Here is a 13416-nt window from a genome sequence, read left to right on the forward strand (position 1 = left end):
GTAAAAGTATAAAGGGGACTGGTTCAGTCTTACTCTGTCCAGGTCAAATGTGAAACTACTAAATAGACCATGAGTAGTGACAGGTGAGACTAGGCGATTGTCAATATATCCGGTGAAAAGTAAAGGATTGATTCAGGACAGCAGTCATATACAATATTACAATACCTATCTATATGCAGGAGGTTTGGGAGATTATATATTAGGAACTCGGCTGGAAGAGTGTAACACGTGGAGAGAGGTGATCGTGTGCCTGCAAGAGATGAGGGGCATCCCAAAGCAACACGGGTGTTTAATCAGACTAGAGTAAATTGCACAATGGAGGCATTTAAAGTTGAACTAAAGCCGACACAAACTGCATACATTAGGAGAAAGGGAATAGTGTGTTGCTACCATAGAAAAATAATATCATTATGAATACAAAGATCCATGCCCTGCTCCCGAAGCAACCTTTTGTTTTACCCCAGAAACACCTGTCAGAATTGGTGGCCGAGAATTGATAAATATTTACCATCGTAACATCACAGAAATTAGTGTAGAAGATTGAATGAAGGGATAATTATGAGTGTATGTGGAAAGGTTCGGTTACAATGTCTCACAGCTGCCCAAGCAACTGAAAGAAAGAGTTAACATGGAGCATTGCTAAATCCCAGAAAGTCTACTTCCTCTTGCAGCAACACAAGTATATTAATAAAAAGATTAATGGTGGGAGGATTTATGGAATTGGGGCATGAATGCAAATATTCATCCATGGGTTAGGATTATTTCGCATGTGTTGGTCTTTGTCTAGCTACTGAAAATTTTGTCTCTGCTATGTATCAACATCTGCCCTCAAGTAACTGAGCTTGAACTGCGACCTTTACGAGCTTTGAAACGCCAATGAGATGTAAAAAAAATCATTCCAACTGGATAAATTACAAAAAATAGTTAGCCTGATTACAAAATATTGCTATAATTTGAATTTGAAAGGGGAGGGAAGGCTGTAGACCTGGGACCTGCAATCACTAATTTTTGCAATTTTATGTTTTTGCATTTTATTTCTGCTTTGCTCTTGATTTTAAGGCAACCTGTATTAAGCTTGTATTGAATTTTTAGAAGTTATTTTGTAGACCTTGATTGAAAACCAAGAGTGCTTGTGCTTTAAGTGAAGCAATTAATCAATTATGTAATCAATAGTAGTCATATTATTAACAATGGACTTGTTTTTTACTCCCAAGGCTTTGTTTTCATGCTGCTCAAAACAGGCCATGTTCACAGCTGTTGATTTGTCTAAACTACCATTTCTTTTTTGTGCTTAAATTTGCTAAAATAAAAGTTCTTTTCTATTGTTTAATAGCTACAAACCAGGACAATAGATAACCTTGCACATGGGGTGGTCAACTATGGTGCAGAATCAGGAGATGGAGTTTGGTTGATGGACAGTATAACCCAATTGTGCTGTCTCCCACCTGCCATCAAAGATGTGTAACCAGCCTGAATACTGCAGAGTCTGTAAGCCTCGCTGTGCTTGAGAGAAAAATTTGATGAGGACTCATGGTTGCCAGACTCTTGTTTTGAGAAAGTCTGGGTGGAGGCTTCAGAAGGCTGGAATGGAGCCAGAAATTGGACTGAAAGGGGCACAGCATCCAGCATTCAGGGCTGCAGCCAGAGTGTAATAGTCAATCACTGAAGACTGGAGGAAAGAACTCGACGTAGTGCCTGACTGGAGATCCCACCCCTGTGCAATTCAGTGTAGTTATCAGTGTCTAGCTAGAAATCTTCATCTCAGTATAACTCACCTGTATTTGGAAACTTGAGAAGCTTAGACAAGAGAGAGATCCCAAGGACACCACCATCTTCTCAAGTGCAATTAGAAATGGTGCAAGGTTATTCAGAGACTTGGTGATGCATGAACCAAGGGGAATTTTACCATTTTAGGGTACTGTCTTGAACAGGCCAATTTGGGTTGTTTTACCACTTTGGGGAACTATCCTGTATTATGAATACATATCTCCAAGAACTACATGTTTTTCAAAATGGGAAGAACATTGAATTATTTGGACACTTTCTTGGGAACCAGCCTGGTTTTTTTTTTAAAGTTTAAGTTCACTTTGGACTGTGCGCAAATTGCCTTTTCCAAGAAGTCACATGGCTTCAGCTAAATAACCTGCAAGGCACCAGAAATTCTTTGTTTTTTTGAACTTAATTGCTGGTGAAAAAAACTACTGCTTTCAGATCCTGAGGGGCTCTGATGATTTTCTGGAAGCCAAATGACTGAGATGAATTTCTGTCTTGAACTTGTTTTTTGGACTCAATTTGAGTAAACTGAATGGAGGTTACCCAACTTGTGCTCTCCCTGCTTTGTATGAAATTCAGTGTAGTTATCAGTATCCAGCTAGAAATACTCATCTCAGTATAACCCATCTGTATTTGGAATCTTGAGAATCTTTAGACAAGAGAGAGATCCCATCTTCTCAAGAGCAATTAGGGATGGGCAATAAACGTTAGCCAACTAGTGACGCCCACATCCTGTAAATGAATTAAAAAATTGATCCTGCTCTGTTCTCCTCCATACCAAAAGTTCCTTTGGAAAGAACTTCCAGACAGCTGCTGTGACCAGCAATCTGCCTTCGTATGCAAGAACACCAGATACACAGGGTCAAAACCCTTTGAATTTTATCCTTTTTCATATTTTCCCTTAACTGCCAACCTCTGCAGAGACTCTATTTGTTTTGTCATGTGTGTGCGTGCGTGTGCGCGCGTTGGTATTTAAAGGGGTACAGAGTTACACTTCGGATTGCAACTTGCTTTAAAAACTAAGTTTTGTTTCATAATAAATCAATCATTCTGAGTTTATTGAAAGAAGCCTGGTTGAAGTCTCTTTTATTCTGGTTCTAATAATAGCGGAAGTAAACAACTAGCCATTTTTGAAAGTGAATAAAACATTTACACTTATGGTGTGACCTGTGGAGTAGTGGGGTTAGAGAAGCTGTGCCCTCCTCCCATCTTGGTTGTAACACTTGAACAGATCAATATGGGGTTCCCACTTGTGCCACAATAAAGCTGTCTTTCTTCCTTTCTTTTAAAATATATGTACATAAAGTTATTTTTCTTCCTTTCTTTGTAATAAAGGTATCTTTCCTTCCTTTTTCCAATTACTAATAATTGTTCAAAAATTGTTTTCATTCATTATTTGATACTGAGTCACTCATTCCTGTTATACCCAGAGTACGAGCCTAAGTGAGGCTCCGCATGATATACAGTGAAAAACAGTCTGATCAGGGTAGCCATTATACCAGATAATGCCTTGGATGCATCCTATTTTCAGGACCAAAGGTGACAGCTAGGCCCATTCATGAGCTTGTGTGATATACGGCGAGCAGCGATATGATTAGGGGAGCCTTTATCCCACAGGGTGGCTTTGATGTGCCCAATTTCAGCATCAAGCTTGTACGATGAACAAATGCCTCAGGTCCTACTTACAAGGTTGCCAATAAGGCCAATCTTATAGCATGATAGCGTGTGGAACTGTAGGGATCCCAGTGCGTTTACTGACCAGTGAAGGTAAACTTGCGGTAGACAGTAGTAGAGAACTTTTCAACTAAACAAAAGCTCTGGGGACATCCATTCCCTGGTTCATTACGCATGGCAATGCCTTGACCAGAGTCTACCTAAGTGGACAGTATACGCATTGGGATTGCTACAGTTCCACGCGCTATAAGATTGGCCTTATTGGCAACTTTGTAGATAGGCCCAGAGCCATTTGCTCACTGTGCAAGCTTGATGCTGAAATTGGGCACATGAAAGCCACCCTGTGGGATAAAGGCTCCCCTAATCATATCGCTGCTCGTCGTATATCACACAAGCTCATGAATGGGCCTAGCTGTCACCTTTGGTCCTGAAAAGTGCCCAGTCTACCCTAGATTACCCTGAAAGAAAAAGGTGTCTCAAAAATTTGAGCAATAGGTGAAGCTAGCCAGTTCAAGCTACTACTATGCAGTAGCAACATGAGTTGTATTCTCCACTAACGGGTGCTGCCGTCAAGCCAAAACGATGTTCTGCCAATCTCACAAATGAATAATGTGGTATGTGAATTTCAGTGCCGGTGTGGTGACAGGTTTGTGGGTCGCACATCCCAATGACCGGTGGATTGTATCAAACAGCACTTCCCTTCGGCTGTTTGCAACAGGCAAAGTACTGATCGTGCCCATGCTTGCAAAATTCAAAACACAGCATCCAACATTAGACTTGATTCCGCAATTGGACAGCGCTGGTTAAACAATCCTGACTATGCTAAGAATTACACTGACAATCAATTTAAGAAAAGTTGGGCTCGCAGTATGGCTCACTTACACATGCTAGAAGCTACATATATTCACACACAGGGCCCTTGCACTCAGAAGGAGCATGTCCGCGCCTTTTTCAAGTAAACAAAAGCTTGGGGGACAGCCATTCCCTGGTTCATTCCCCATGGCAACACCTTGACCAGAGTCGACCTGCCTGCTTTGAATTTAAACAAAAACTGGGCAGTTAACTATTCCCTGTTGCATTCTCCATGGCAACGTCTCTACCAGAGTCCACTTGCAAACCAAGCAGCAGTCTCTACTTACACTGTATAAATTGTTATCCCTTTCATAATTGGTATTCTTGCTTAGTGCAAGATGAAAACCTTCAACAACATGTCTCTTTTTTGAACAAAAATACATAGGCACCATGGGAGGGGTTTGTTCCATGTGAGATTGTCGGATTAATAAATGACTGCATATGCACAGACAACTTCCAACATCTCACCAAAGTTTTAAGTGCATGCCTAACTATAGAGTTAATGTTGGAGGCTATTTGATTGCAGACTTTGTCAATCTGATCTTGTCCTCAACTGATGTTCATGTACACATGCAGCACGTATCCGCACACAAAAATAAATTGTGAATTTCCTTTTCCAGGAATATTCAGCAAAAAAAATATGCAAACTGGACTTCAATTACTATGATCAACATTTTCCAAAAACATTTACCTGTTATGTTCACTTCTTTCATCAAGTTTTAATCCAACCCATTCCCTCTTGAGATATTGGGTGGCCAGCTTCTGAAGAGCCTAAAATCAAGAAAAATAATTTGAGTTTAAACTATATTAACAGGTAAATAATAGTGTAAGGTAATTTATCAATAACAACATAATGCAGTCAAAAAAGTGTTCACAAATAAACACTTGAATATTAAACCTTGTCTGAAATTGATTGTCACTAAAATATTTGCAACATACTTGAACTGAAAAAGATACAGATTCAAGAGCAGGATATCACTAATTTGAATTGCTTTCAAATCACATTTTCCACCTTTTCCACACCCACCCACACCACCCCCCCGCCTCCCTCTCCACACACCTCACCACAACATCTCTCACTTCATTATGTTCTAATAGAAACTTGGGGACATTCTGAAGAACTTTTCAGCAATGATGAAAATGAAGATATTTCAATCAGGGCTTAATACTACGACTTAGGTGTACAAATTTAACATTAACAAGTTTTACTGTTCATGGTATGAAGAATTGGTGTGGACAGAAGCATACCGTCAGAGTGAGCATTCTTGGGGTCCTGGGAGCCAAGAACATTCGAGGTCCCTTGGCTCCAGTACAATAAAACCAAAACTCTGCTTCCTAGTGGTAGTTTTTGATACTGAAATATTCTGATCCATTTATGCGCCAGTTTTTCTGCAATATGCTGTGCTTCATCTGAGATCCCACATTTGCAAGGGGCTTCCACGTGCGTGTTTGTATAATTAAGCCAGTAATCAGCCAGGATTCAAAAAGGGCCATAGGTATCTCTCTCCATTAGAAGCAGACACAATTGGTTATATATAGCTTGAGGGCAGCACACCACATGACGAAAGCGCTTTTCGGTGAACATATTTTCTAACTGCGAAGTAACTCAAAACAGTTGGCAGAATGCACATGTACTTTTCTGATACTAAATGCAATTCTACATAAACTGGACTACAAAAATATATACACATTTTTCAAAGTTTAATCCACTAATATGAGGACTGCAAATTAGAAGAAATCTTGAAGTCTTAATCAGGAGAAAGTATTAAAAAAATCCCATAAAAACGTATATAGATAAGGTACTGTAGAATCCTATACACATTGCATGTCCATACAAGACATCACCATTTCTTAATAAATAAAATACGGTGAGGTAAACAATCTCAGAAAGGAGACAAGATTAACATCGAGTCCAAGATAAAGGAAGACATCATACCACAGCTTCAGAGCAGAATCTTTGCTATGTTCAGATTGAAATATTTTCACTTTAACAGCCTTCATGCTTCAGCATGTTTTATGTATTTCCAGTCCAATTAATGATAGTCACATGTCTTGTTTGAATGGGAGATTAGTGAATTCTCTTCCTTAACAACTGCATCCAGTACATCATGTATTCAAAAAACAGAAATTTCAATCAAACAAATGTTTTCTAATAAAAATGTAAATGATAAATTGTCTTGTATGGTTGATGCCTTTTCCAATTCTGATTAACTAAATCAAGTGACCGTGAAACAACAAAAATCTCAGGTCAGCTCACAATTATTACAACGCACTGGCTTAGGGTTTGCACTAGTTAGATCTGGTAATCAATTATATGGAACAGGAAGGTCCCAGGTTTGATCAATGGTCTGTACAGTTTTCATATAGGGCAGTAGTATGGAAGCACTATCTGACAGTGAGCCTAAAAGGTTAGATGGAATGTGTAACAATTTATGCTGATACAGTATAGGGTGCTTATCTGAGGTTATAGTTAAGACTTGTTGCTAGGTCCGAGAAAAACCTTTCGTGCTTACTAATGAAGAGGAGAAAGTTTTATTATGCTCTAGACCAACATCCACTTGTCACAAATTAATAAAACTATTTAAAATCATTTCCAGAGACAGGCAAATATTCAATTTTGTTTCAACAAATGATCCAAATCAATGTGTTAAAAGAATATCAGGCATGTCAGTTGTGGCTCAGTTGGCTGCACGCTCACCTCTGAATGTCAGAATATTCTGGGTTCAAGAAGCACAAAAAAAAATCGAGATTAAAGCAGACTACTGCGGATGCTGGAAATCTGAAATAAAAACAGAAAATGCTGGAAAAATTCAGCAGATCTGACAGCATCTGTGGGGAGAGAAACAGAGTTAACATTTCGAGTCTGTATGATCCTTCTTCAGAGCAGATAAAATCAAACCTGACATTCCAGTGCAGTTCCGGGGTGGAGCGGGAGGTGCCGTCTTTTGGCTAAGATGTTAAACCGGGGCCTCTCAGGTGGGTACAAAAGATCCCACTACACTATTTCAGGCAAGAACAGGGGAGTTATCCCCAGTGTCCTGACCAATAGCTAACCCACAAATCAATATCACAAAAACAGATTATCTGGACATTACCATGTTTTTAGGAGCTGGCTGTGTGCACATTGGCTGCTGCTTTTTATAAGTGTCTAAACTCCAAAACAAAAAAACTTCATTGCAAAGTCCTTTGGGACATTCAGTGGTAACTGTGTAAACGAAAAAGATTTGCTTTTAACCATAAGTCGCCAAGATTGATGGCAAGTGGCACTGTTGCCACAGGAGCTACCATTGCCACCAAGGGGCTCCTCCATAGTTCAGAGACTGCGTGAAAAAGTGGGTCCGCCATGGAGCCTGCCAGAGTTTACCTGGCGGTCTTCACGCACAGTGGAAGGATCTCTGCCGCAGCTAAAATGCCAGTGGAGGTGGGAAGAGACCCTTAATTGACCATTTAAGTGACTCAATTGGGCTCTGGAGGACCATCTGCCACCTTCTCTGCTGCTGGCAAGATGGCATGGCAGCAGGACCCCTTGCCTGTTCCGAAGCCTGGTAAAATCCAGCTGATCATCTTTGCAGCAATGGAAAAACCATTATCACCTCAGGCTTTTGAAGTGAAGTGATGATGCTGCTTAACATAATTAGATGTTATCACTAGAGATTCTCCTTAAAAAACACCATAAATTAAAGGTTCTGTGAGCTGCCCTGGTAAACCTTGATCCCAAATCTCAGTAAACATAGTTAAAGTGTCCATAGCTTAAAAGCAATATGACCTATACAATAGCACTAATAAACACTAATTAGTCTAATGACAACAATGCCTGTCTCTGTACAATTAGATTTTACTTTTAGTAAATCTCAGTGCTGTGTTGTTAATTCTATTATCTGAAAACTGCATCACCTTTTCATTGTTACACCTGCAAGTCTTATCATTTTAAATAGCAAACATTTTCCAATCGAATATTGCAACCAAGAAGCCAATAAATGCACTGCCTACCATTCGTGCCATAATTTGCTACCAGTTATACTGCAGTATATAACAATGAACACATTAACTCCAATTGACTGGCTACTTGCAATCCTCAATGAATTGAGCACCCTTGTTACACGAGAAATATTTTCCAAACATCCATTACTGGTTAACTATTTCAAAACCTACAATAAATCATCTTTGTACATTGCAAGGATAAAGAGACTTCTTCAGTAAGAACTGTAGGCTGCACATAATTGTTCTGTCTCTACTATAAACAGAAGGCATTAGGGTGAATTTTTTGACATTGATCTTTATCTCAAGTACATGCTATAATCACACTATGTACAAAATAAGCAGTCTAACTCCATAGGACACTTTCACCAAAAAAAATCCATTTATATAGTGTCTTTAAAGCCCCAAGAAACTTAAAGATACGTAGTCAAAAAACACATACAAAACCAAAGTAGATCTTAGGAGGAGTGACCAAAAGCTTTGACAAAGGAGTGAGTTTTAAGGAGACTTGAATCAAGAGAGAGTTGGAAAGGCGGAGGGTCTTCCATCCAGAGTATAAAAGTTGAAGAAACAACGACCAATGGTGGGACGCGCAAACAGACAGAGTCAGGGGAGTGGAGGGTTTCAAGGGTTTACACCAATTTGAGGACACCCTCTTTCATAACAGGAATACAGAGGCCATGAAAATCACAATGTACTATTCTACTTTGGTACTGCTATGTGCAGCCCATTGTGCCCCCGTGATCAGATTAAACCTGCAGGAAACAATTTTTCTTTGTCATTAGTGCAAGGCACACAGAAGTTTTCCTGTAGCACAAAGTGAGAACTGGTGTGAAGTATACAACTCAAGACTGATGTGAAGTCAGCTGAATTAGACAAAATTTAATGTGCATAGGTCACCGTTAAAAAAACTGTCACTTTTTGACCTTAAGCTAGAGGCCAATGAAATAAAACTTTCTTCCTTCTGCAAGAAACTATAGCTTAAAGTAAGGATTATTGTTAAATTTATAAAAATTTACAGCACAGAAGACGGCTATTTGGCCCATTGCATTTGTACTGATAATGTCTTCGTCTAACATTCTAAGGGATTAAGGAGTAAAGGCTCTTCTCCCGCTCATCCGCCCTCACGCCTTTTCCTCGCTCCCAGAAACATGATAGGGTCCCCCTTGTCCTCACTTATCACCCCACCAGCCTCCGCATTCAAAGGATCATCCTCCGCCATTTCTGCCAACTCCAGCATGATGCCACCACCAAACACATCAGAACACCTGCGGTCTGTCTGCAAGAAAGACTCAAACCTCCCTGTCGCTTGCCATTTTAGCACTCCACCCTGCTCTCTTGCCCACATGTCTGTCCTTGGCTTGCTGCATTGTTCCAGTGAAGCCCAACGCAAACTGGAGGAACAGCACCTCATCTTCCGACTAGGCACTTTACAGCCTTCCGGGCTGAATATTGAATACAACAACTTTAGATCTTAAACTCCCTCCCCCCAACCCCACTCCGTTTCTTCCCCCTCCCTTTTGTTTTTTTCAATAATTTATATAGATTTTTCTTTCCCACCTATTTCCATTATTTTTAAATCTACAACTAATACCTGGTCAGTCTTTCCACCCCACCCCCACTAGAGCTGTACCTTGAGTGTCCTGCCATCCATTCTTAATTAGCACTTTTCTTAGATAATATCACCACCTTCAACACCTCTTTGATCCTTTTGTCTGTGACATCTTTTGATTATCTGCTCCTATCACTGCTTGCTTGTCCCCACAACCACCCCACCCTCAACTTCTCTCCCCCCGCCCCCCACCTTAAACCAGCTTATATTTCACCCCTCTCCTAACTACACGCAGTTCTGTTGAAGGGTCATGTGGACTCGAAACGTCAACTCTTTTCTTATCCACCGATGCTGCCAGATCTGCTGAGTTTTTCCAGGTAATTCTGTTTTTGTTTTGGATTTCCAGCATCCGCAGTAGTTTTTTGTTTTTAGCTCTTAGAGTTAGATTGAAGATTAGCCATGACTTTTACTGAATGGAGGAGCAGGCTCAAGGGGCTAAGCAGCCTACTCCTGTTCCTATGTTGGCTAGTTATCTATCCACTTTGTTGCATTTCTGGCCTTTTCTCCATAACCGCTTCATTTTCAAATATTTACCCGCTTCACATTCAAATGCTATTTGAATTCTGCTTCTGCCACTGTTTCTGGTAGGGCATTCCAAATCCTAACAATATTCTTACATTAAGAAATTTTCCTTTTATTCTTTTGGTGATGAGATGATCTTAACTTTATACTCTCCAGTTACTGACTCATCAATCACTTGCTTCTTCCTACATACTTAGCAAAATATGTTTTCACAATTTTGAGTACTTCTATTAGCTCTGCTCTGAACATTGCCCCAGTTTCTCTAGTCTCTTCTTGTAACTCCAGACACTTGTTCCGTGTATTATTTAGTGAATCTTTTTTGTGTGCGAGAGAGAGAGAGAGGCGAGAGAGATGGTACACACTATTACCCTGTATGTCAGTGGTGGAGGGGGTGCATGTTTGTGGAAGGGGCACCAATCAAGCAGGCTGCTTTGTCCTGGATGGCGTCAAGCTTCTTGAGCATTGTTGGAGCTGCACTCTTCCGGGCAAGTGGAGATTATTCCATCACACTTCTGACTTGTAGTGGGGGCTTCAGTGATGGCAATGCCATTGAATGTCAAGAGATGGTTCTCTCTTGTTGGAGATGGTCATTGCCTGGTACTTGCGTGACATGAATATTACTTGCCACTTGCCAGTCCAAGCCTGGATTTGCCTAGATCTTGCTGCATTTAGACATGGACTGCTTCAGTGTCTGAGTCGCAATTGGCGCTGAACATTCTGCAATCATCAGCACATTCTCACTTCTGACCTTATGATGGAAGGAAGGTCATTGATGATGCAGCTGAAGATGGTTGGGCCTAGGACATTACCCTGAGGAACTCCTGCTCAAACGTCCTGGAGGTGAGATGACTGGCCTCTAACAACCACAACCATCTTCCTTTATGCTAGGTGTGACTCCAAACAGCGGAGAGTTTTCCCTGATTCCCACTGACTCCAGTTTTGCTAGGGCTCCTTGATGCCATACTCGGTCAAATGTTGCTGGATGTCAAGGGCAGTTACTCTCACCTCACCTCGGAGATCAGCTCTTTTGCTCATGTTTGAACCAAGTCTGTAATGAGGTCAGGAGCTGAGTGGCCCTGGTGGAACCCAAACTTAGCATCAGTGAGCAGGTTATTCCTAAGCAGGTGCCGTTTGATAGCACTGTTGATGACCCCTTCCGTTACTTTACTGATGATCGAGAATAGACTGATGGGGCGGTAATCGGCCGGGTTGGATTTGTCCTGCTTTTTATTTACAGGACATACTTAGACAATTTTCCACATTGCATGGTAGATGTCAGTGTTGCAGCTGTACTGGAACAGCTTGGCTCAGGGCACGGCAAGTTCTGGAGCACAAGTCTTCAGTACTATTGCTGAAATATTGTCAAGGCCCCTTGCCTTTGCACTATCCAGTGCCTTCAGCCATTTCTTGATATCGCGTGGAGTGAATCAAGTTGGCTGAAGGCTGGCATCTGTGGTGCTGGGGACCTCCGAAGGAAGCCAAGATGGATCATCCACTTGGCACTTCTGGCTGAAGGTTGTAGCAAATGTTCCAGCCTCATCTTTTGCATTATTGTGCTGGGCTCCTCCATCATTGAGGATGGGGATATTTGTAGAGCCTCCTCCTCCTCCTCCAGTGAGTTGTTTAATTGTTCACCACCATTGACGACTGGATGTGGCAGGACTGCAGAGTATAGGTCTGATCCGTTGGTTGTAGGATTGCTGAGCTCTATCACTTGCTGCTTATGCTGTTTGGCACGCAAGCAGTCCTGTGTTATAGCTTCACCAGGTTAATACCATATTTTTAGGTATGCCTGGTGCTGCTCCCGGCATACCCTCCTGCACTCTTCATTGAACCAGGGTTGATCCCTTGGCTTGATGGCAATGGTAGAGTGGGGGGTATGCTGGGCCATGAGTATACAGATTGTGCTCGAGTATAATTCTGCTGCTGCTGATGGCCCACAGTGCCTCATGGGTGCCCAGCCTTGAGCTGCTAGATCTGTTCGAAATCTATCCCATTTATCATGGTGGTAGTGCCACACAACACGATGGAGGGTATCCTCAATGTGAAGGCGGGACTTAATCTTCATGACGACTGATTGGTGGTCACTCCTACCGATACGGTCATGGACAGATGCATCTACGGCAGGCAGGTTGGTGAGGATGAGGTCAAGTATGCTTTTCCCTCTTGTTGATTCCCTCACCACCTGCCGCAGACCCAGTCTAGCAACTATGTCATTTAGGATCGGCCAGCTCGGTCAGTAGTGGTGGCTACCAAACCACTCTTAGTGACGGACATTGAAGTCCCCCACCCAGAGTACATTCTGTGCCCGTGCCACACTCAGTGCTTCCTCCAAGTGATGTTCAACATGGAGGAACACTGATTTATCAACTGGGGTAGGGTGGTACGTGGTAATCAGCAGGAAGTTTCCTTGCCCATGTCTGACCTGATCCCATGAGACTTCATGGGGTCCGGAGTCGATGTTGACGACTCTCAGGGCAACTCCCTCCTGATTGTATACTACTGTGCACCGCCTCTGCTGGGGCTGTCCTGCTGGTGAGACAGGGCATACTCAGGGATGGTGATGATGCTGTCTGGGACATTATCTGCAAGATATGATTCCGTGAGGATGACTATGTCAGGCTGTTGCTTGACTAGTCTGTGAGACAACTCTCCCAATTTTGGCACTAGCCCCCAGATGTTAGTAAGGAGGACTTTGCAGGGTCGACAGGGCTGAGTTTGCCATTGTTGTTTCTGGTACCAAGGTCGGTGCAGTTTGGTCCATCCAATTTCATTCTTTTTTTGTGACTGTTATGACTGATGCAGTTAGTAAAGCGGAGTTATTTAAGCATCTCAGAGGGAAACTTTGAAACAACTGTCATAACCTATAATTTTAAGTGTTATGTTTGAGATGCGACTCTAAATTCAGGAATCAGACCACGAGTTCTCAAGGCTTTACATTAAACTAAATGAAACACTTTATTAATTTAGAGGTTAAAATAAATAAATATTCACATGGCTTCAAA

At 41.6% G+C, this 13416-nt stretch overlaps 1 protein-coding gene across 2 annotated transcripts in view; it reads right to left on the reverse strand.

The window, feature by feature from the left end:
- fchsd2 (FCH and double SH3 domains 2) overlaps positions 1–13416 on the reverse strand; it is a 266251-nt gene that overhangs the window by 158255 nt on the left and 94580 nt on the right. For both annotated transcript variants that reach the window (XM_078545225.1, XM_078545224.1), the window contains exon 4: positions 4991–5070. In XM_078545225.1, coding sequence (XP_078401351.1) covers positions 4991–5070 — 80 coding nt within the window. The remainder of the gene's footprint in view (positions 1–4990; positions 5071–13416) is intronic.

The sequence above is a fragment of the Cetorhinus maximus genome, chromosome 7, assembly GCF_964194155.1.
Source record: "Cetorhinus maximus chromosome 7, sCetMax3.hap1.1, whole genome shotgun sequence".
In the NCBI taxonomy this organism is placed as follows: Eukaryota; Metazoa; Chordata; class Chondrichthyes; order Lamniformes; family Cetorhinidae; genus Cetorhinus; species Cetorhinus maximus.